At 41.4% G+C, this 24,774-nt stretch overlaps 2 protein-coding genes across 2 annotated transcripts in view; both read right to left on the bottom strand.

Moving 5' to 3' along the window:
* The window catches only part of KBTBD6 (kelch repeat and BTB domain containing 6), a 4,989-nt gene extending 3,510 nt beyond the window's left edge, over nt 1-1,479 (bottom strand). The window contains exon 1 of the mRNA XM_077765677.1: nt 2-1,479. Coding sequence (XP_077621803.1) covers nt 2-1,065 — 1,064 coding nt within the window. The 5' untranslated portion in view covers nt 1,066-1,479. The remainder of the gene's footprint in view (nt 1) is intronic.
* A 5,293-nt stretch (nt 1,480-6,772) lies between these two features.
* Nucleotides 6,773-24,774, bottom strand: part of LOC144232832 (kelch repeat and BTB domain-containing protein 7-like) — a 59,663-nt gene continuing 41,661 nt past the window's right edge. The window contains exon 4 of the mRNA XM_077765673.1: nt 6,773-7,307. Within this exon, the coding sequence (XP_077621799.1) occupies nt 7,258-7,307 (50 nt within the window). The 3' untranslated portion in view covers nt 6,773-7,257. The remainder of the gene's footprint in view (nt 7,308-24,774) is intronic.

Below are 24,774 nucleotides of genomic sequence, written 5' to 3'. Positions count from 1 at the left end.
GCCGCTGCCGCTGCTGCTGCCGCTGCTACTGCCGCCGCCGCCGCTGCTGCTGCCGCTGCCGCTGCCGCTGCCGCTGGGGCCGCTGCTAGTGCCGCTGCTGCTGCTGCCGCCGCTGCTCTCTGGCTTTGGCACCAGGGATTTGCACAACTTGTCACCGTATCGCAACTGCAGAGCCCCCTCAATAAGGTCCAGACAGTACTTTTTCACGATTGTGTTGGTCAGCAGCCCTTCCATGTAATCCTTGTTTTCATCTGTGAAGTGTGTCCAGCGGACACACTTGAAGACTTCCGCCGCGTTGGGACCCCGCTCCTTGGGAGACGCCTCCAACCACTGCACCGCCACATGACAGACGGTCTGCTCAAGCTCTATGTTTAGACTATCAAGGCGCAGGATAGACAGCAACTGCGCGAGGGTCAGATCTGCCAGAGTCTCTTCCCGAATCGAACCCATCTGGCTGAGCTGCTTGAAGTTGTGGGCTATGAAGGACTGGGCCTGTGATCGCAGCTTGCGATGCCCGAAGGCGTCGGCAAACTTAAAGATGGCGGTGCAGTTGGCCAGGTCAAGGCGGCGGGCTAGGAAGGAGGCACAGGCTTCCCGCACGTACTCGAGCTGCAGCATGTCAGAGGCCGCGTAAAGGCGTTCCACGTTGGCTTCACTCAAGGACACGCGACCTGTGTAGCAGTAGTCGACCAGCACCTCAAAGGACTCGGCATCCACATCATGCATGGTCACATTCGCCTGGTGGCTCTCGTACATGCCACCTGTGAACATGCTCTTGAAGTAGGGACACGCGGCAGCCAGCACGTTACGGTTGCAGGGGAAGAGGCGGCCGGTGCCAGGCCCGCTGCCTGGTGTCACCACCTCGATGGTCACATCACATAACAGCCGCGCGTCGTAGAAAGACTTCAGCTGCGCCAGCAGGGCTGCAGAATGAGCCGTGTCCTTCAGCTCCTCCGGGCCCGTGAAAAAAGCCGAAACCGTGGGCTTGTGAACCCTCCTGGGCCGCTTCCCGCCGCGGGGACTGGCCAGGCGGCGAGAGCGCGGAGCTTCTTCCCGGGACTGCATGGTGGAGATGGCGGCGGGCTACGAGGGTGAGAACGGGTGCAAGGACCGGGCTCTGGCTCCTCCTCACCCTCTTCTCGCTGGCGCTAGATCGCGGTGTCTCCGGAGAGACTGCAGCACGGGTCCATTTACCTAATCCAGTCCTATGCCGCAGTGCCGCCTCCTTTTATCACGTAGCCAGTGTCTGACTCACCCGTTTCCAGTTCCGCGCCCTTTCTCCGCCTCAGCTCGCCTTACAGAACCCGCTGGACGGAACCGAGAGCCGCCACTGCCGCGCTGGCAATACCGGTAGGCGTCCAAGAGGACTACGGGTCCCAGGCTGCCTTTCGCGCCTCGAGGCATGCCGGGACCCTCAGACTCAAGGGGATAGGTAGATGGACAGAAGCCGCTGTGCATGCTGGGAGTAGTAGTTTCAATAATATCGCGAGATTTATCGGCCGTTCATTGTTTCAGGTGACGGAGTTAGAAATCGCTAATTTTCTTTCGTTCTGTTTTATGGTTTAGAATTTTGGATTTGGAATCCAGATTAGACGCCCGTTCTGTATTTATTAACTGTTTGGCTTTGCTCTCAGGACTGTTTTTAAAAATGTGAATAACAACAATATATCGTAGCCCGATGTGACGACGACGCGAATTGCGTAGGTTAAATAGGATGCTCTGAATAAATATTTGCGGATTAGATTAATAAAGTACTTACGCAGTACCTATAACGTAAGGGTTAGATACATTTTAGCTTTTCTTCTACCATTTATGAAAAATTGAGCACCTACGCATTTGAAATCACGAGCCTGTAGGAAAAAAATTCAAAATGCTGCAGGTTTCTGCAGATTCCACCCCCTCACCTTGCCACCCCCGCCTTTTAATATATATATTTTTCAAATATTGTTTCAGGCGTACAACGTAACGGTTCAATAGTTCTGTACATTGCTCAGTGCTCATTAAGTGTACTTTTAATCTTTATCTCTTTCACCCATACCCCCACCCACCCCTTCCCTGGCAACCACCAGTTCTCTGTATTTAAGTCTGGTGGTTTTTTTTTTTTTTTCCTGTTGTCTCTTTTTTGCTTTATGTGTTAATAACGATTTTATTTTTAAGATCAGTTTTAGGTACTCCCAAAACCGAGAATTTATAGGGAGCCTCCAAATACTCCACCTCCTTACAGTTTTCTATTATTTACACCCTGCGTAAGTATATGTGTTTGATACAGGTGATGAATTCACACTGGTACTTAATACTAATTAAAGCGTATAGTTTCTATTAGGTTTCAGTCTTCGTGTTGAATAGTTCTATTGGTATTGGAAAAGGTATAATGTCGTGTATCTACCATTACAGGTACAAAATAGTTTCACTGCCTTAAAAATCCTGTGTGTTCAATCTGTTTACACCTCCTGCTCCCTGCCCTCCAACCACTGATTTTCTTGTTGATTTTCATAGAAACCACAGATTTTCTTGCTGTCTAGGTAGTTTAACTTTTCCAGAATGTCGTACAGTTGGAGTCCTATCATGTGTAGCCTTTTAATGTATCTTCTTTTGCTTAGCAATATTCATTTCAGGTTCCTCCAGGTTTTTATGGCTTAAAAGTTCACTTATTATCATTGAACAATATTCCATTGTATAGATTTACCATAATTTATCCATCACCCATTCAATGACTTTTTTTTTTTTTTTTTTNCTTTTTTTTTTTTTTTGTTTTGAGTTTTTACACTTGTGAATAAAGCAGCTGTAAGCAGCCATGTACTGGTTTCTGTGTGGACCTTAGTTTTCAACTTATTTTGGTAAATACCAAGGAGACTGATTCTTTGGTCCTAGGGTAAGACCATGTTGAGATTTGTAAGGAATTGCCAAAATGTTTTCCAAACTAGTGGCTATCCTGTTTTTGCATTCCCACCAGCAATTAATGAGCATTCCTGTTGTTCATTCCACATCCCTCCTAGGGTTTGGTGTTGTCAGGGTTTTGAATTTTTGACCTTACAGATTTTAAACTTTCCTCTGGAAGAATTCTGAAGGATAAGATAGGATTTTAAACATTCAGCAGTATCTGCAGGGCATTACATTTCAGTCTTGGGGAGCAGTATATATGGGTTATATCAAATTATGTAAATCAGGAATATAAATAGATGCTATGGGGGGGTCTCAATATTTCATGTTTGGGAAGCAGTGCTAAAGTATTTCCATTAACCTCTTAATGTAAATGTTTATAACTAGTCCAATACACTTCCTTGCATTACCATCCCTAAATAAATGTAAGATTCTGGAATTATAGTTATTGAGGATAATTTTAAATAAAAATATTTCAACAGAGAGACCCTGTTCTGCTCAGGATCCTTAGAACTCCGTATCCTACATACTCAAGCTTTGATTTAGTATAATCTATGCTTTATGAAAGTGTTGAATATTTGTATTTATCAACTTCGTCTTAGGATATAACCCTCAAAATAAATTATGCTGTCACTGAGTTTTAACTTCTTCATATATGCCCTTAACAGCATTATTTGCTTTTCACAAAATATAAAATGTTTATTGGACACTGTGCTCTCAGGCTTATAGCAGTACTGTTCAGTAGACTTTTCTGCGATGATGAAAACATCCATATCTACAAGCCAAAGGGAGAAGTCTAGAACAGATCCTTCCCTCTCAGCCTTCAGAAGGAACTAACCCTGTGGACATCTTGATCTTGGACTTAAAGGTAGGAGATTATAAATTTCTTTGGTTTAAGCCACTCAGTCTGTGGTACATAACAAAGTACCATGTCAGCCCTAGAAAACTAATACAAACATCTGTAATTTTCCCACTAACCTCTCACGGACTGCATAAACCATACCTGCAGGGGGATTGATCACCTACCCATTACTTGCCTTTGTCTACATTGTTTTCTGCTTCATTAGTACCTCTCACTGCACACCATGGCTGAATGCTTAATCCCACTGCCCTGGTTATCCTTCTGGGAAGAAATTTACTTCCCAGAACGGATATCGGGATTTTCACTCCCCCAACTGCTTCACTGTTGAAGTACCTGGCTCTGTACCTATATTCCTTTGCCTTTTTAGGACTCCTTGACCATCAAACTTTTTTTGCTCCTGTAAAAAATCCCCAAATATTTAAGTACAAACTATGTTAACTAAAATAGCGGACTCCCTTTGGGTGGCTCACTCCTCTGACATAGGCCATGTCTGGGAGGCCAAACTCTGGAAGTAGGAATACACACTTTCATGCCACTTCTAAGATTACCATGACATTTAAAAGTACAAGGTCCCCAATAGTTTTGCCCTGATTCAAGGCTTTATTGACACAGTTTGTAATAGTCCAGTCGCCCCAGTAAAGAATCCTAATGGCCAGGGAGGCTGGCTAGTTTAACACTGTGAGCAATGAACTAGTTACAGCCAGGTTTCCTTTGGTTCCTGACCCCAATACCATCTGGTCTTTATGTGATCCAGCACCACTCACTTCAGTCATTAACTTTTGTTCTGCATTTTTTGGGTGGTTTCTCCATTACACCCCTTCACCCTGACACAAATATCTTTTTGTGTCACATGGAAAAAATCAATAATACACATAGACTGCCATGCCTGAGGGGTTTCTTGAGGCCAGTAATTCTTTCTCTAGGACTCTAAATGCAAACCTGAGAAATTTAATCTTTCCCTGTAATTCTCTCCTTATCCACCATGCAGATGACTGTCTTCTCTGCTCACCTGATTTTAACAACTTGTTTGTTACAAGCACTTGCCCACAACAGACATACGGTTTCTAAAAACACAACGAAATTATTCAACACCTCAAGACCATTAGCTAGGACATGCTATCTCCTCATGTGAAGGGATGACTTTGTCCCCTAACTGTATTAATACCGTCATTAATCCCCTTTCCCTGAGATCAAAAAGCAACCTCGAGCATTTCTAGGATTGGATGGCTAATTGCTAGGGCCAGGCCACTAGGGCTTTTGCTATTGCCTCTCCTTTGTATGCCATGACTAAGAAAACAATGTCATTCTCCTTAATTGGGACTCTTCTTCCTTGTCTGCATTTTAAAACCTGAAAACCTCTCTGTTTCTCCCACTTTTAGACTCTGGGAGTACTAATTACTCACAGGATACTCATTACCCTGCCCCCCCCCCTTTTTTTTTTTAACAGAAAAGGAAGGACATTCATACCCTTGTTTTCAGTGTGGCTAGAAACTTTTCTTTGCAAACAGGCTACTGCCACAGCTATAGTTAAGCTGGTACCAGAGAGAATTTTCTCTGTTTTGGAATCCCTTTGTTCTTCTTTAGTGATAAAGAAATTCACTTCAATAGTAATGTTATTCAGGATATTCAACAAGTACTTGCACTGCTACAAAAATTTCACTATTCTTTAGCTCCCTCAGCCCTCTGGGGGGAAAACCAGACCAAACCAAACATAGTAATGCTCTTAAATTCAAAACAGCCGGACTCTGAGGAACTAAACCTGCAACAGGTTTTTTGTACTTAGCTGAGAAGATCCTTGACTCCTCCTCCTCCAGGCAACATTGATTATTCCCTAATGAAATAAGGATTATTATTAATCCTCATTAATAGGCCAGTGAGGATTCCTTACCTCTTCTGGTCTTAGGTGTCCTTAATTTGATTACTCCAACATCTATCCTTAAATATTGCTCAAGTCTTACTAAATACACTCATTTATCATCAACAGTATCAGGTTTACTTTCCCACCACAGTCCTTACATGATCTTCAAATTGGACATTTAATTTTCAGGAAAAGACATCACCAAAAGACCAGTATTGAATCGAAGTGGAAGGGATCTTACATTATGTCCTACCCACCAATACTGCTACAAAAACTATAAGGTGGTATAACACATACTTTACATTTCACACACACACATACACACACACACACACACACAAAAGCAAGACAAGTCTGGTTTCATATATACGGTGCTTGGAATTCACCCCTCTGCCTAACAACAAGTAAAAATCTGAACAGACTGAAAAATTAACAACTCTTCTTAGATTCCTAACCGACAGGAAAACACAGGGCAGACAGCGGCTCCCAAGACGGAGGAGACAGACCTGTGGCTACAGGGAGTCATAGCTTACCGGAGCAGACACCCAGGAGCTGAAACTGCTGCAGGGAGGAACCACTGCCAAGGTGGAAGAAGCTGAAATATGATTGATGAATTGCTGAGGGCTCAGTGTGGACAGCTTGAGAGTTAACAACTCCAGGGGACCCAGTCACGGGTCGGGCAGTGGGCACCAAATTGTGACATTTACCTCTAGGACCTTGACCAGGCTTCACAGCAAATATAGAGAAAAATCCCCTCATACTTCGGAAGGGAGAGAGGGAAAAGCAACCATTTTTAAATACATCAGGGCCCTCTGTTCTTAATAGGGATGGTTCTCAGGAGAAACTAGTTAATCAGAGCCTCACCTGCTGGCGTCTTACCAGAGCCTAACTGACCTAAAGGAAGAGAAATACCCAACTCCTGCTCACTGAATCCAAATTCTATCTGACCTAGGGGAAGGAAAACAATTCAAAAGCAAAAACCCTTGAAAACTCACAGTTGAGAGGTATAAGCTCTGAAACCTAATCATAGAATGATAGAATTATAGAATGTGTCCCCTCCATCCACACTTCACCACCACATATCACTACGGGCCTACTTACAACGGTTCCTTTTACCCAGTATATCACGTTTGGCTATGAAGAAAGAAAGGCAGAAATTTGAAGAGACAGAGGAGGTGTAGTTTTCATTTTATTTTTTGCTTAATGCCCCCCTTTTTGTGCATTTGAGTACAGTTTACACACAAGGTTACATTACACTATTTTTTAAAATTTAAGTATAGTTGGCACACAATGCTAGTTTCAAGTGTATAGCGCAAGTGCATTTAATAAGACAATTTGAAGAGACAGAGCAAGCACCAGGACCAGACATGGCAGGGGTGTTGGAATTATCAGACTAGAGACTGAAACAACTATGAATAATATGCTAAATGCTGTAGGCTAAAGTGGACAGCATGCAAAAATTGGGCAATGTAAGCAGAGAAATAGAAATATTAAGAAAAAAAAAGAAACCATGTAGTTTCAGTTCAAGATGGCGACATAGGGGCATCTGGGTGGTTCGGTCGGTTAAGTATCTGACTCTTAATTTTGGCTCAGGTCATGATCTCCCAGTCATAAGATCAAGCCCTGCATTGGGCTCTGGTTCCAGTGTGGAGCCTGCTTAAGATTCTTTCTTCTTCGGCCCCTTCTCCACTTGCTCTCTCTCTCTCTCTGTAAAAGAAAAATAAAAGATGGTTATGTAGGAAGATTCTGAACTCACCTCCTTCCATGGAGACTGAATTTAGAGCTGTTTACAGAAAAATTTCCCCTGGGAAAAAAAAATCCTAAAACTGATGGACTGACCCCTTTACATTAGGCAAATGAGGGGGATTCCAAATGGAACTAGGTAAGAAAGGCTGAGAACAATCTTGCCATATACTCCACTCCCAGTGGAAGAACATACATTTGGGAGGGAACTCACAACCCAGAGCTGCTTCATGATGGGTGATGTGTTCATACCCCACAGTGGGCACAACACCTTTTAAGACCATCAGTTAAGAGATGAGCCCCCCAAACACCTGGCTTTAAAGACTATCAGGGCTCCCATCCACAAGACCCAAAGGCTGCAGGAACTGAGGAATGGCTCTTAAAGGTCTCACATGCACACTCACCCTTCCCAGGGCCCAGTGCAGAAGCAGCCCTTTGGAAAGCACCTGGACTTTACATGGAAGAGTGTCATTTAGGGGCACCTGGGTGGCTCAGTCAGTTAAGCAGCCGATTTAGGCTCACGTCATGACCTCGCAGTTCAGGAGTTTGAGCTCTGCGTCAGGCTCTGGGCTGACAGCTCGGAGCCGGGAGCCTGCTTTGGATTCTGTGTCTCCTCCTCTCTCTGTCCTCCTCTGCTCATGCTGTCTCTCTGTCTCTCAAAAATAAATAAATGTTAGGGGGAAAAATTTTTTAAATAAGCCTCATTTGCATATTTAAAGCATTAGTCAAAGGGGCATGGGCATGATGGAATATTCTCCAGGGATGGAGGCTAGTAGGTGCCATCCTCCTCTCCCTCTCCCTTTCTAGAGCCAGCAGGTGCCATCTTTATGCTCCACTAGGTGGACACTGTGAAAATTAATAAAAAGAAAACTCATTTAGAATGGAGTCAGGAGGTGGGGAATGGTGGGGGGTGGGAGGGGTGAGAAGGCATGTGTTCAGCTCTACCACTCCTAGTCTATCACAGTGGATACTACTTTTCTCTCCCAGTAAGAGGAAGGAAAGTTTCTTTTTGCCCCCAAACCAACAGTCCAACCAATGAGAGATAGTCATAACTCAGCCAATGAAAAGCCACTATACTTCCAGCTGTCAGTTTAAGCCAATGGAGTTTTTGTTTATAACAGCCCCACCCAACTTCTCTTTCCTCTATAAAAGAGCTTCCTCTCTTTTGTTCTCCAGATTTGATTATGGTTTTTCTAGCTTGCTTGTCTTAGATTGTAGTTCTCTGCCATTACTGGAAAAAACAAAACAAACTTATTTTTTGCTGGTAATATAACTGGCAGTTTTATTTGTAAGGTTAATAGCATCCTTTTCCTGCAACACATGGATGGAACTAGAATGTATTATGCTAAGCAAAAGTCAGTCAGAGAAAGAGAAATATATGATTTCACTCATATATGTGGAATTTAAGAAACAAAACAGATGAACATAGGGGAAGGGTTAGGAAAAATAAGATAAAAACAGGGAGGCAAACCATAAGAGACTCTTAAATACGGGGAAGAAACTGAAGGTTGCTGGAGGGGGGTTGGGCTAAAAGGGTGATGGGCATTAAGGAGGGCACTTGGTGGGATGAGCACTGGGTGTTGTATGTATGAGAGGCATCACTAAATTCTACTGGAACCATTGGTACACTATATATTAACTAACTTGGATTTAAATTTTTTAAAAAAAGCATCATCTTCCATGTTCTCACTCTGCCATGCTAAAACCAGTGGACACCACCTTTTTCTTTTTTTTTTTTTATTTTCTTCTTCTTCTTCCTCCTCCTCCTCTTCCTCCTCCTCTCTTCCTTCTTCCCCTTCCCCTTGATCACCTGGCTATGGAGACCTGGGTCCCAAAAGACTATATCAATCAGAGAGATAGTTATTGGCAGACTCTCTCCCAGGGCGCTACACAGAGAGCCAACTGAAACACACAACCAGGCTTACTGAGAAAAAGGACTATTTACTTTGCCCAGGAGCTTTGGTCTTGGGGAACAGGCTTCTGGTCTGGCACACTTAGAGGGCTCTATGGAGCTATCCCCAGGGAACAGAGACCCGTGGATGCAATCTTTGTTCTCTCCTGCTGCTTCACTCCAGCTCAATGGGATTTTCCAGAAAGGAGCTTATACACTTGTCTGGTGCCCTGCTTTTTGCAACTGTAGCCAGGGAACCCCCCTACATTGCCTCGCTCTAGGGGCCAACAGGGCTTAAGCTTGTGGGTCCCACAGGGCTGTAACTGAGAGAGTTCTTAAACAGATACCACCCACGGGCATAGCAAGATGCCACAGACTCAGGAGCTCATTCTTTCTGTGAAAGAGGCCTTATCATCAGTGCTGCAGCCTGAGGACCAGGCTTCTAATTAAATGTACCTGTAAGAGCTGACTGTAAACCTTTCCTGAGACCACAGAATAAAGGCACTCTTTTTGTGCTATCCCTCTGTCAATACTCCGAAGTGCCAGCATCTCAGAGAGTAACTCTTCATACATTTCTGTTGCCCAGCTTTTCCTTCTGGGGCCTGGCTTTGGAAGCCAGGAGGGCTTGCAGTCCATGAGATTGTAAAAATCAGAGACAGTTTTTAGTGGTCTACTACCCCTAGGACACTGCACAGACAACAGTCTGAAACACTGAAAGAAAAATTTAAATAGAAGTAAAATTGATATGCCAAGAGGGAGGAGAAAATATAATTATATAAAATGCACTTCAACACCTATTAGAAATTGATCCGTCCAGCAGGCAGAAAATCAGTAAGAATACATATAGTAGTACTCTCTTATGCATGGTTTCACTTTCCTGTGGTTAACTGTGGTCTGGAAGCAGATGATCCTCCCTCTGATGAATTGTCAGGAGGTCAATAGTAGCCTAATGCAATGTCACAATGCCTGTGTTATACCTCTCACTTCATTTCATCACATATGCCTTTTATGGTCTCAGATCACAAGAGGAGAGATGAGTACAGTTCAGTAAGATATTTTGAGAGAAAGATCACATTCATATAACTATCATTTCAGTATATTGTTATAATTATTCTAGTTTATTATTAGTTATTGCTGTTAATCTCTTACTGTGCCTAATTTATAAGTTAAACTTTATCATAGGTGTGTATGTACAGGAAAAAACCATAGTATTTAGAGGGTTCAGTAGTATCTGCTTGTTCAGGCATCCACAAAGGATCTTGAATTTATCCACTATGGATAAGGGAGAACTACTTTATTGAACAGAAAGGCATCATCAATCGTCTAAATCTAAACTGACATTTGAAGAATGTTTCATTTGCAACAGCAGAATATACATTCCTCTCAAATTCACACGGAACATTCACCAAGATAGACCACATTCCAGGCCATAAAACACACCTTAATACATTTCAAAGAAAGAAATTCATGTAAAGTATACTCTCAGAACACTGTGGAATTAAACTAGAAATCATTAACCAAAATATAACTGGAGAACCCCAACATGTGTAAGGGCTAAACAACACACTTCCTTCCTCCCACCTCTCAGCTTTATTGGAGTATGATTGACATAGTCCAAAAATTATATATATTAAGGTTGTACAACATGATATTTTTTAAGGTGTATAACTTGATGATTTAAGATATTTTGCGTAAAGATTAGCACAACTAAGTTAAAACATCCATCCCTTCACATAGTTACTTTTTAAAAAATTTTTTTGTGGTGAGGACACTTAAGATCTACTCTTAACAGAGATCAAGTATACAGTACAGTATTGTTGACTATAGTCACCATGCTGTACATTAGACAGCTGGAGCCTAATCATCTTCTAACTGAAATTCATACCCTTTGACCAACCTGTCCCTATTTCTTCACCCCCAGTCACTGGCAACCACCATATATTCTCTGGATTTATGAGTTTGAGATTTTTACATTCCATATATAAGTGGTCATACAGTATTTGACTTTATGTACCTAGCTTATTTCATTCATTTAGCATAATACCCTCCAGGTTCATCCATGTTGTTGCAAATGGTAGCATTTCCTTCTTTTAATGGCTGAAAAATATTCCATTATATATGTAGGCTACCTTTTCTTTATCCATCCATCATTGGATATTCAGGTTATAGCCATATCTTGGCTCTTGTGAATAATGCTACAAAGAACATGGAGCGTGGATATGTTTTCAAGATATTTATTTCATTTTCTGTGGCTATACACCCAGAAGTGGGATTGCTGGATCATACAGTTCTATTTTTAATTTTTTTTTTTTGGAATCTCCATATAATGTAACATATGGCTACACCAATTTAAATTCCAACAGTACTGAATGAAGTTACTCTTTTCTCCACATTGTTGTTATCACCAACACTTGTTATCTCTTGTCTTTTTGATACTATCATCTTAACAGAAGTGAGGTGATATCTCATTGTGGTTTTGATTTCTTTTTTCCTGATGATTAAGTTGATTATATGTTGACAAGAAGTAGTCAGTGTGGACACTCTTGTCTTGGTCCTATTCTTAAAAAAGCAAAATCATCCAACTTTGTACCATTAAATATGATGTTAGCTGTGGACTTGTCATATATGGCTTTTACTATGTTGAGGAGCATTTCTTCTATACCAAATTTGTTGAAACCTTTTATCATGAAAGGATCTTGAATTTTGTCAAATTTTTTTTTTAGCAATGATTGAGATGATCATGTGATTTTAATCTTTCATTTTGTTAATCTGATTGATGCATCACACTTATTAATTTGGTTATGTTAAGCCAACCTTGCTTGCATCACAGGGATAAATCTCACCTGATTAGAGTGTGTTTTTCTAGTCTCTTTTATTTATTTCTGCTATAATCTTTCTTCTTTTCATCTCTTGTCTTTGGATATAGTTTGTTCTCTTTTTTTTAATTCTTGAGATGTAAAGTTAGGTTGTTTATTTGAGACTTTCTTTTTTCCTAATTTAGACATTTAGTGCTCTAAACTTCCCTATTAGAATGGCTTTTGCTGCATCTCATAAGTTTTGGTATGTTGTTTCTATTCATTGGTCTCAAAATATTTTGGGTTTTTCTTTGATTTCTTCTTGGACTCATTAGTAGTTCAGAACTGTGTGGTTTAATTTACACATATTTGTAAAATTTCCAATTAACCTCCTGTTATTGATTTCTAGTTTCATAGTGTTGTGCTAAGAGTAGATACTTGGTGGTATTTCAATGTGTTTGATTTTTAAACATTGCTTTGTGGCCTCACATATGATCTGTCCTGGAGAATGTTATATGTGCACTTGAGAAAAAGGCGTATTTTGCTGGTATTGGATGGAATGTCTGTTTGTCTTTTAGGTCCATTTGATATAGTATTGTTTACACTTGTTATCTTCTTTTTTTATTTTTTAAATGTTTAAAATTTTTAATGTTTATTTACTTTTGAGATAAGAGAAAGGAGAGACAGAGTGCAAGGGGGGAAAGGGCAGAGAGAGAGGGAGACACAGAATCTGAAGCAAGGTCCAGGTTCTGAGCTGTCAGCACAGGGCCCAGAACTCATAGATGGCAAGATTATGACCTGAGCCAAAGTCAGACACTTAACTGACTGAGACACCCAGGCGCCCCTACACTTGCTATTTTCTTATTTATTTTCTGTCTAGGTGATATATCCATTGTTTTTAGCAGAGTATTAAAATTCTGTATAATTATTTTATTTTGTTCAGTTCTACTTTCAGTTCTGTTAGTATTCGTTTTATATAATTAGGTGCTTCAATGTTGGGTGTATAAATATTTACCATTTATAGCCTCTTGATGAATTGACCTGTTTATCATCATGTAATGACCTTGTCTCTTGCTACTCTCTTTTACATTAGGTCTATTTTGTCTGATATAAATGTAGCTACTTTTGGCCCTTGCTCACTTTTGGCTGCCATTTTCTTGGAATATCTTTCTCCATACCTTCAGTTTTCACCTAGCTGTGTTCTTAAAGCTAACATGAGTCTCTTGTGGGTAGAATATCATTGGAATTTGTTATTTACCCATTTAGTCTTTCTATATTATTTGCTTGGAGAATTTATGTTTAAGTACTTTTTGATATGTAAGGACTTACTATTGCTGTCTTATTTTCTGATTTTTGTAGTTCCTTTACTCTTTTTTTAAATATATATTTTTGAGAGAGAGAGAGCAAGCAGGAGAGGGGCAGAGAGAGGAGGACAGAGGATCTCAAGTGGGCTCTGCACTGACAGCAGCATGCCCAATGTGGGCCTCAAGCTCACAAACCGAATCGGGAGATCAGGACCCTACCAGAGCTGGGGCCCTACTGACTGAGCCATGCAGGTGCCCCTGGAGTTCCTTTATTCTTTACTTCCTCTGTTGCTGTTTTTCTTTGTGACGTGATGAAATTTTGTAGTGGTATGCTTTGATTCTTTTTTNCACGAACCGCGAGACCATGACCTAAGTGAAAGTCGGACGCTTAACCGACTAAGCCACCCAGGCGCCCCTGTTGTGTTTCTTTTTTAAAGTACATTTATTTTGAAAGAGAGGGAGAGTGTGTGAGAAGGAGAGGAGCAAAAAGAGAGAATCTGAAGCAGGCTCCATGCTCAGTGCAGAGCCCTATGTGAGATCATGACCTGAGCCATCAAGAATCAGGTGCTTACTACTTGGAATTTATCCAAGGGATACAGCAGTGCTAATGCAAAGGGCCACATGTTCCCCAATGTTTATAGCAGCACTTCCAACAATAGCCAAATTATGGAAAGAGCCTAAATGTGCATCAGCTGATGCATGGGTAAAGAAGATGTGGTTTATATATACAATGGAATATTATTTGGCAATGAGAAAGAATGAAATATAGCCATTTGCAGCAATGTGGATGGAAATGGAGGGTATCATGCTAAGTGAAATAAGTGAGTCAGAAGAAAAGAGATAACATATGTTTCACTCACTCAGATGTTGATCTTGAGAAACTTAACAGAAGACTATGGGGAAGGGGAAGGGGTAAAAAAAAAAAGTTATAGAGAGGGAGGGAGGCAAACCATAAGAGACTCTTAAATACTAAGAACAAACTGAGGGTTGATGGGGGGTGAGGGAGAGGGGAAAGTGGGTGATGGGCATTGAGGAGGGCACTTGTTGGGATGAGCACTGGGTGTTGTATGGAAACCAATTTGACAATAAATTATATTAAAAAAAGAATTGGGTGCTTAACTGACTGAGCCATCTAGGCACCCCAATCTTTGTGTTTCTACTCCCCTCTTTTTCCTCTGTGATTACCTATCATCATACATAAAGTATTTTATAATTATCCTATTTTAAGCTGATAAAAACTTCAACTGCATACAAAACTCTACTTTTATTCATACCCCCTTTTCTGGTTATTGATGTTGCAATATACATTTTTTTTTTATAACAACACTTTTTAGGTTTATTTATTTTGAGAGAGAGAGAGAGCGGGAGAGAAAGAGAGAGAGAGAGAATGCAAACAGGACAGGGGCAGAAAGAGGGAGAGAGATAATTCCAAGCAGAATCTCTGCACTGCCAGCACAGAGCCTGGTGGAGGGCTCAAACCCACAGACTGTGAGACCATGACCTGAGCCAAAGTTAGATGCTTAACCAACTGAGCCATCCAGGTGCTCCTACATATACATTTTTAAAATATTGTGTATCCACTATCAAATTATTATTGTTATAGTTATTTTTAATACACTATTTTTTTTTAAAGTAGGCTTTATGCCCAACGTGGAGCCCAATACAGGGCTTGAATTAATGACCCTGAGATCATGACCTGAGCTGAGATAAAGAGTCGGTTGCTTGACCAACTAAGCCAACTAGATGCCCCATGAATATATTAATTTTTGAAACTTTTAAACTAGAGTTGAAAGTAATATATGCACCACTATTATATTAGAAAATTCTGACTTTGACTATATATTTATCTTTTTATATCTCTATTTTATAGAGTTTTTATTTATTTAAATGTTTTTCATTGTTAATTAGAGTTCTTTCATTTCACTATGAAGAACTCCTGCCTCTTGTAAGGCAGGTCAGGCTGTGATAAAGTCCCTCAGCTTTTGCTTGTTTGGGAGGTCTCTGTCTCTCAGGACAGGTTTTTCCAGGTATAGTATTCTTGTTTAACAGGTTTTTGCCTTTAATTTTTTGAATATATCATCAGACACCCTCATGGCCTTCAGGTTTTGACTGAGAAATCTGCTAGTATTTATGGGGCTTCTTGTATATGATGAATCAGCTGCTGCTTTCAAAATTCACTTTATCTTTGACTTTTTCCTTTTGATTCTCTGATTGGAAAATTTTAAAGGATGTATCTTGAAGTTCACAGCTTCTTTAATCTGACTGCCGGCATGATATTGAAGCTCTTTATTGAATATTTCAGTTCAGGCATTGTATTCTTGAGATCTAAGATTTGTTTTCTTTTTAATGGTTTTCTCTGCTGAAATTCTCATGTGCTGTTCATGTGTTCATGTGCTGTTTTCCTAATTTCATTTAGTTGTCTATATATGTTTTCATATAGTTCACTGAACTTCTTTAAGATGATTATTCTAGATTCTTTGTCACTCAGTTCATAGATCTCATTTTTTAAAGGGTTATTGGAACTTTATTAGTTTCTTTTGATGGTGTCATGTTTATCTGATTACTTATGATTCTTGGATCCTTGCACTGGTATTTGCATATTTGAGGAAGAAGTCTCCTCCTCCATTGTTTACTGGTTTGCTTTAACAGGGAAAAATTCTTTCCCAATCAGCCCAGCCTGGGGTTCTGAGTGTCTCAGCTGGAAGGCAGAGGCTGCTCTGGGTCTCTAGTTGTTCAGGGCCATTGCTTGTGCTCTGACGTTGAGACAGGCTATGCTCAGCAGTCAGGCAAAGTAACTGTCTAGGGTCCCTGGTGAGATGAGTTTGTAGGCTATGCTTCTCAATTGGTTAATGTCACTGTTTGATCTCTCTGTTCAGGTGGGTTTGCAAGCTGTGCTCAGGAAACAGGCAGGGACATAGGCTGAACTCTGCATGCAGGTGGGGCTAAAGGCCAAGCTCTACAGAGGGACATGGTTGTTGTCCAGGCTCCTTGCACAGTCAGGGTCTCTGGGTTGGGTGGGGCCAGCGGCCATACTCTGCAATTGGGTGAGGCTGCTGGCTTGGCTTTCTGTTCAGTTGGGGTGTTAGAATGGTCTCCATAGCTGGGCTGAACTGTTGACTGGGGATCAATACTAGCCAGAATTGCCAACTGTATTCCCTGGCCAGGTGGAACAACTGGCTCAGATCCATGGGTGAATGAAGCCACTAGCTGGGCCCTCTGCCTGGGTGCCACCACCAGTAGGGATGCAGTGCCATAGCATGATCGTTGCTATGATTGCTGCGAGTTCTTCCCTTCTCCTTTGTTTCTAGCTGACCCCATTTTGGAGAGCCCTGCTTATTCTCTCACTGTTCCGTGTGAGGTGAGACAGAGCCAAGCCTCTGGGAAGCATGCTGGAAGGCTGGATAAACTGGATGTCAACCTTGGGCTTCACCCTCACCCCTAGGTTCTACGATTTTCACATTGATGTTATTTTCTGTGAATAGTTGCTTGTTGGTCTTTTTGTAAGGGGGACTAAAGCCCAGGACTTCCTATCTAGCCATCTTGTTTTCAAAGTAGAAGTACTAGCATTGATTCAACTAAGATTTAATTATCTTTCAACTGAGAAAAAAATAAACGAATGCTCTCTTTACAGAAGAATAAAAAGAAAGATGGAATTAGAAAATCACCATTTGCAATGTCAATGTAAGAGTTGAATCAGGCAATGCTTGTTAGCAGGTGCTAAAATCATGAGATAAAAGATTTGGGGCAATTGTTTATTGTTGGAAAACAAGCTACACTCAAATTCAGCATCTTTAAAATAAGTAACATTTACTGTCCTGCAGACCTGAAATCCATTTATTTAGCTGGGATTTAGCTGGATTTTTCTGACTCAATTTTTCTCATGAGGTTGGGGGGAACTATTGGCCAGGACTGCAGTCATCTCAGGCCTCTACTTGTGCCATAGGATCTGCTTCCATATCGGTCTCTAGTCCCTCAAGAATTGTTGGAATGAAAAAAAGGAAAGAAAAGAAAAAGAATTGTAGGAATGAGGGCCTCAGGTTTTCCCCATGCCAGACTACCCCAGCGTGAGTGATGAGGCAGAGAGATAAGGAGAGGGGTGGAAGCTCCTTCAGTTTTTTTTTTTTTTTTTTCCCATAACCTAATCTTGGAGGAGACATACTATCACTACTTTTAAATCTTATTGTTAGCAGAGAGGGTATAAATTCAGTCCACATTCAAGGGGAAGAGTTTACATAGGTACATAACATAAGCAGAGATCACTGGGGATAAATTCAGAACCTGCCTATCATATCAAGGAACCAAATGTTTATATGATGCCACAGATTGCATACTAATTAGTAATTGGAAAATGAACCATTACAATAAAGGGACATAACAGTTATTTTAGTGAGCCTTCTGGATCATGTTCTTACAACTATGATATAATATGAACTTCACAACATTATCTATGAAAATCTTGTCAAATGATTTTAATCTAAATTTGACTAATCATTAGGTTTAATTTAATTTATAATATATCAAGGGGATAGATGAAAGTTACTGGATTATCCAGGGTATGCCAGAGAAATAAAAGCAATAGGATATATATGTGTGTGTGTGTGTGTGTGTGTGTGTGTATTTATTAATAAGGAATTGGTTCATGCAAATGTAGTCTCAGAATCCACTCTCTCCAAGCTAGAGACCCAGGAAAGCTGGTGGTGTGGTTCCTGTCAGAGTTGGAAGGTATGAGATCAACCAGGAGCACCACTGGTACAAGTCCCAGTAAGAGGACAGAAGACCAATGTCCCTATTCAGTCAGGACAGAGTGAATTCTCCCTTCCTCTGACTTTTTATTCTATTCAGGCTCTCAGTGGATTGGATAATTCCCAACCCCATTGGAAAGGCAATCTGTTTTACTCAGCCTACCAATTCAAATGCTAATCTCCTCTGGAAATACCCTCACACACACACACACACACACACGCACACGCACGCACACACACACACACACACAGAAATAATGCTTGCCAAATCCAGGCACCTGGTGATCCATTCAAGTTGACATATGAAATTAAACATCACAATTACTAACACCTAAGGAAGCAGCCAGACAAATCCATTTTGCTGGATAGTTGAAAAAGTCAATATTATATGAAAAAAGAAATTAGAGGAATTAATCTAGAAAATAAAAGTATGCAACCAAATGCAAGTATGAATCCTAATTAGACATTGGATTGGAAAAAACAAACATATAACCATTGAACAATGCAGGTGTTAGGGGTGCTGACTGTTCACCCAGTTGAAAATCCACATAGGGGCACTGCGTTGCTCAGTTGGTTAGGCCTCCTACTTCTGCTCAGGTCATGATGTCACAGTTTGCGGGTTCAAGCCCTGCATCAAGCTCTGTGCTGACAGGTCAGATCCTGGAGCCTGCTTTGGATTCTGTCTCTCTCTCTTGCTGTCCCAGCCCTGCTCATTCTCTCTCTCTCTCTCTCTCAAAAATAAATGAATAAACAATATATAACTTTTGACTCCCCCAAAATATAACTACTAATAGCCTACATTGACCAGAAGCCTTGTCAATAAAATGGACAGTGGACTAACAGATAATTTTGTATACATATTATATACTGTATTATTACAATAAAGCTAGAGAAAAGAAAATGCTATTAAGAAAACCATAAGGAAAATACATTTATAGTTCTGTACTGTAAAAAATCCAGGCATGGGGCACCTGGGTGGCTCAGTCAGTTGAAAGTCCAACTTTGGCTCAAGTCGTGATCTCGTGGTTCATGAGTTCGAGCCCCACATCTGGCTCACTGCTGTCAGTCTGTCAGCACAGAGCTCTCTTCAGATCCTGTGTCTCCCTCTCTTTGACCCTCCCCTGCTTATGCTCTCCCCAAAACAAATAAATATTAAGAAAAAATCCAGGCATAATTGGATCTGTGCTGTTCAAACCCATGTTATTCAAAGGTCAATTGTCTATGTGTATATATGTGTATATATATACACATATATATGTATATATATGAAGAGGGAGGGAGTAAGAGAGGAAGAAAGTACAGGGAAAAGAAGAAAAGCAAATATAAAAACATTAAGAATCATTAAAATATGTGTGGCATATATGATGTTCATTGAAGTATTTTTTGTATACTTGGGGGCATCTGGGTGCTTCGGTCGGTTAAGCCTCTCTGACTTTTGATCTCAGCTCAGGTCATAATCTCATGGTCTGTGAGACTGAGCCCTGTGTCAGGCTTTGTGCTGAAGTAGGAAGCCTGTTTGGGTTTCCGTCTCTCCCCCCTCTCTGCCCCTCCCCTGTTCAAATGTGCTCCCTTTCTCTCAAAATAAAATAAATAAAGTTTAAAAAAGTGTTTTCTGTATGCTTGAAATTTTTCAAAATAAAAATTTGGTGAAAATCTGGGCTTAAAATTGTTTCAGCTAGTCTTTTCTGGCATATATTTCCTCTCTGGGAAATGCCTAAAATAATAGTTTCTCTTACTCAAAATCATTCCTCAGAACAATTACTACATACATCACGCCACATTTTTGTGCAGTTATTTTTCTAAGAACTGAGTCGGCAGCTCCTGAAAAAAAGGACTATGTTTTATTTATCACTGCCATGTCTATAAACCTACACAGTAGACTTCTCTTATTAGACCATCTGTTGATGCTCATTTTAGTTAAGCCAAAGTAAAACAAGAATTAGAAGCTAAGCACAGAAGTAGTGGTAAGCCAACACTCTAAATATGGTTTATACATTATAGAACTCATTAAACCTCTCAAAGAACTTTATAATCTGTATCCTAGAGCTGCTCATTATTATTGAGTGACTCAAATTTTTCATAATTTGTAAATACTCTTTTAAAATAAACGTAGGACTCTTCTTCCCAACTTGATCCATAGATTCAAGCAATTCTATCCAATATACTAGCAAGTTATTTTGTGAATAAAGGAAAACTGATTATATGGGGAGTGACATCAGGATCATGCCAGTGTAAGAGAGCCATGTTTTGTTCTCCTTTTAAACAACCAAAGAGACATCCATCCATAAATGAAAATGCCTCTGTGGGAGGTTATGTGGGATCCAGCACCATATGCCAAGGGATCTTGGAGTAGTCTTGCCCACCTGTGCATGCAGTAATATCCAGACAGCCCTCAGTATGGGTGACAAAAACAGTAAAACTCCAGCAAACCTGCCTCAGCGCCTCCTGGTTGCATTTGGGGAAAACCTAGAAGAGTGCTGAGCTTGGGCAGAAACCCAAAGATAATAGGGACTTTGTAGAAGTCCAGTCTACCTAAGAGAAGATTTGAATACACTGTTGGAGAAGAAAGGAGAAAGGAAGGAAGGAAGGAAGAAGGAAGGCAGGCAGAAGGAAGGAAGGAAGGAAGGAAGGAAGGGAGAAAGGAAGGAAGAAAGAAAAGAAAGTAAGTTTGGATATATTGGAGAGGGTAAGAAGGACTTTTCCAGTGCTACCACACCCCCAAGGTAATAGTGCATGGGCTGGGATCAGCTGGCAGTGACCTCCCCCATGGGAAAAGAAAGAACAGTGAGTGAATGCTAGGCTATCCCTGCTGTGAGGTATGCTGCTGGAGAAACCTGTTTCTCTCTAGCAGTGCGCAGAGTGCTGAGGTATGACCTCCACGATTCAGAAGAGGGAGATTGCAAAAGATGCAGATAAGAATATCTAAGGGCATTAAAGGAACACATTCTTGCTGACTGCACTCAGGATTTCAGCAGGAATTCTACCCTTAAGCCTCTGGAAGAACCTTACCCTAGGATCCTCCCCTGGGCCCACAGGCACTACCAGTGCCCTGTGTGCTAACCTACACTTGCCCCACATCTGCAGCTGGCTCCTTGTGTATGCTGCTGAGTGTGATGGTGAGAGTGAGCTCTCTCCACTAAACAGAGGGCTCTCAGAAAAATAGACCAGGGTCTGTGGACAAGGGAAAAGGCATAATCTTGAGCTGTATCTCCAATCTCTGGAAAGTAAAAGAAAGATTTCTAGAAACCAGCCTGGTATGTTTTAAGAACCAGAGAAAACAGAGGCACCTGGGTGGCTCAGTCAGTTAAGTGTATGACTTCAGCTCAGGTGGTCATGATCACATGATTTGTGGGTTTGAGCCCCATATCGGGCTCTGTGCTGAAAGCCAGCTCAGAGCCTGGAGCCTGCTTCAGATTCTGTGTCTCCCTCTCTCTCTGGCCCTCCCCTGCTCATGCTGTTTTTCTCTCTCTCAGAAATAAATAAAACATTTTAAAAAAATTTTAATAGTAAAAAAAAAAAAAAAGAACCAGAGAAGACATAAAAGCTTAAGAAATATACCATGAGAGGGAGCAAGAAGTGTAGGGCATATGTATCCATAGAAGGTCTGAGAAAAACCCAGATATAACAGGACCAACAAACAGCATATCCCACCTGAAGGCAAGATGTAAAGATTTGAAAATTTTCTGCTGCTTCCAATGTGAAAGCAGCAATACAAAGCTACAAGGAATAGAAAGAATCCAGGAAATACGTTATCAAAACCAAATAAACAAAAACCAGTCGTCCAATAGCCAAAATCAAAGGCACTGAACTTAGTGATCTGATAAAGAATTCAAAATAGCTGTTTTAAGGAAAGTTCAATGAGCTATAAGAAAACACACAAACACAATTTAATAGAAGGAGTAAAATAATACATGAACAAAATGAGATATTTAAATTTTTTCTTTTTACAAATATTTATTTATTTGTTTATTTATTTAGAGAGAAAGAGCAAGCACAGGAGCAGGAGAATGGCAGAGAGCGGGGGGGAGAGAATCCTAAGCAGACTGCACTGTAAGCACACAGCCTGATGCACACGAACTGTGAGATCATGACCTAAGCCAAAATCAAGAGTCAGACACTTAATTGACTGAGCCACCTAGGCTCCCCTGAACAAAATAAGATATTAACAGATATAAAACGAGACATTTAATGAGATATTTAACAGAGATACTTTAGAAAAGACCACACAAATTTTGGAGCTGAAAAAGAATCAATAAAATAAAAAATGTAATAGAGAGTATCTACAGCACAATAGACTAGATGGAAAAGGGAATAAATTAACTAGAGGATAAGAACTTTGAAATAAATTCATCAGTGGAAAACAAAGAATAAAGAAAAAGAAGTGAAGAAAGCCTATATGGCAAACAGGACTCTGTCAAATATAGAAGTATTAGAAAAATCAAGATTTCCAGATGGAGACTAGTGGGAGAAGGCGTTGGGAAGAAGAGGGCCTCAACTACCTCCATCTGACCTCAGTCTGTACTTTCTAATTGATTAAGTTCTTTTCAGCTTATCTTTTAACTCAGGCAAAAGACAAAGTAGCCAAAAGCATCCATGGTGAGAACTGAAACTTCCCCCTCAAGGGATATAGACCCCATGGGATTGACCCCAAGACATTGATCTACCTTTACTTCCCAGCTGTATGTACCCACCAAACTTGACCCACATTTTCCTTATATAAACCTGAAAGAATTTTCAGCACTTCAGAGACAGTCTTTGAGAAGCTAGTCTGGTGTTTCCCCAGTGTTGGCCTCACTGAAATAAATTCCTTTCTGGTTTCACCACCACTCCTCTCTCTGCCTTTGGACTTGTCAGTGATAAGTTGCTGAACCTCATCTGTTGGGGCCCTGGGAGCCAGGTGCTCTCGTACCCTTGGGTCTTGGTTACAGGGGTAGAAAGTTTATTTAAAGAAATAATAGTTGAGAACTTTCCAATCCCGCGAAGAGAATTAGATATCCAAGTACATGATGATAACAGAACACCCTATTATCTCAATGCAAAACAACCTTGCCCACGACAGACTATAGTAAAATTGTCAAAAATCAAAGGTAAGAGGAGCCTGGAAAGATGGAGTAGGAGGATCCTAAGCTCATTTTGTCCCACAGATACACCTAGATGACAGTCACATCAGTGCAACTAACTCAGAAAACAACCCAAAGACTGGCAGAACAAAGTCTCTACGGTTAATTAAGACAGGAGGCCACACTCAGTCGGTTAAGCATCCGACTTTGCCTCGGGTCATGATCTCACAGTTTGAGGGTTGGAGGCCTGCGCTGGGCACTGGGCTGACAGCTCAGAGCCTGGAGCCTGCTTCCGATTCTGTCTCTTTCTTTCTCTGTCCTTACCCCACTGGTGTGCTCTCTCTCTCTCTCCTAAAAATAAATAATAAAACATTTAAAAAGAGAGAGAGGGAGAGAGAAGGTCACATCAGAAAGAGTAGGAAGGGTAGAAGTAGAGATGAACCAAACTCTTCTGTGAGACTAACCACAAACAGGAGGGACATCACAAGCATGGAGAAGGGAGAGGAACAGAACCCACACCAGGCGCCCCAGTAACCCGGGATGTGCGCTGGGAAAACAAGTCCATATAACATTTGGCTTTGAAAACCAGTAGGGCTTAACTTCAAGAGTCTGTAAAACCAGTGGAGGTTAACTCTAGGTACTTTAAAAATGAAAAGGCTCAGCTCTGGGAGAGCCAGATGGTGATAAGAAACTGAGTTCCTGTCTTTGAAGAGATGATACAACAAACAATCCTGCCAAGATACAGCATAGAAGCAGCAGTTTGAAAAGAGCCTGGAGGATAGGGGAAGGAGATTTATTTACTAATCTCAGAGCATGTGCAAGACAGTCAGGGATCTTTAGGAGGCTTCTCCAAGAACAAAAAGATGATGGGTGCCATTTCTTCCCCACGTCCACCATCCAGCCTACATAGCTAGCTGCCTGCAGGGACCAGCTTGAACACTCTCCGTTTAGCTTGCTAACACCACGTGCCTCACTCCCCTGTTCTCCTGCAGATCTTCCTACTTCAACCTGCCCATTCAGCGGGAACCCCTCCACAGCGCTCCTCATGTGTCTCATTCTGTAAGCAGCCCTGACAGTGAATAGCACCACTCCAAAATGACTCCTGCACCGGGAAGAGGGGAAGGTAACTGCACACACACCAGTTTAGCTGCAGGTCCAGGAGCAGGCTGGAGAAATTGCCAGCGCTGCCCACCCAACAAAAACCTCGCAGGAGGCAGCACAAGGAAAGAGCCCAATAGTCTGGGGCCACTGCAACCCCAACAGATAGGACTGGGGGCAGACATCTGGTCTGACTGACTGCAGGCTCCACCCAACAATGAAATCCTTTCAGGAGACAAAACAGGGACAGTGTTTTGCAGCTTAGTACAACTGCAACCCTGTCACATGGGCTGAGGACAGGTATCCGGTTTGACCCAACTACAAACACAAGGTAGCCCCAAACTGGTCTCTTAACAGCACAGGGAACAAACCTTGCTCACAACAGGCAAAGTGGGTCACTGCAGCCAACTATACGGAAGGCAAACCTGGCTCAGCCACAATAGTAGGGCACACAAACACACAGAAGATACCCCTACTGAGCGGGGGACGCTGTACCGTAGGGCACTACGGGACTTGTTCTTCATAAGGCCACTACTTTCAA

This window comes from Crocuta crocuta, unplaced genomic scaffold (genome assembly GCF_008692635.1).
Source record: "Crocuta crocuta isolate KB4526 unplaced genomic scaffold, BGI_CrCroc_1.0 scaffold75, whole genome shotgun sequence".
Classification (NCBI taxonomy): Eukaryota; Metazoa; Chordata; class Mammalia; order Carnivora; family Hyaenidae; genus Crocuta; species Crocuta crocuta.
The sequence above is the reverse complement of the archived record's forward strand: the minus strand, read 5'-3'. Positions and strand labels throughout refer to the sequence as shown.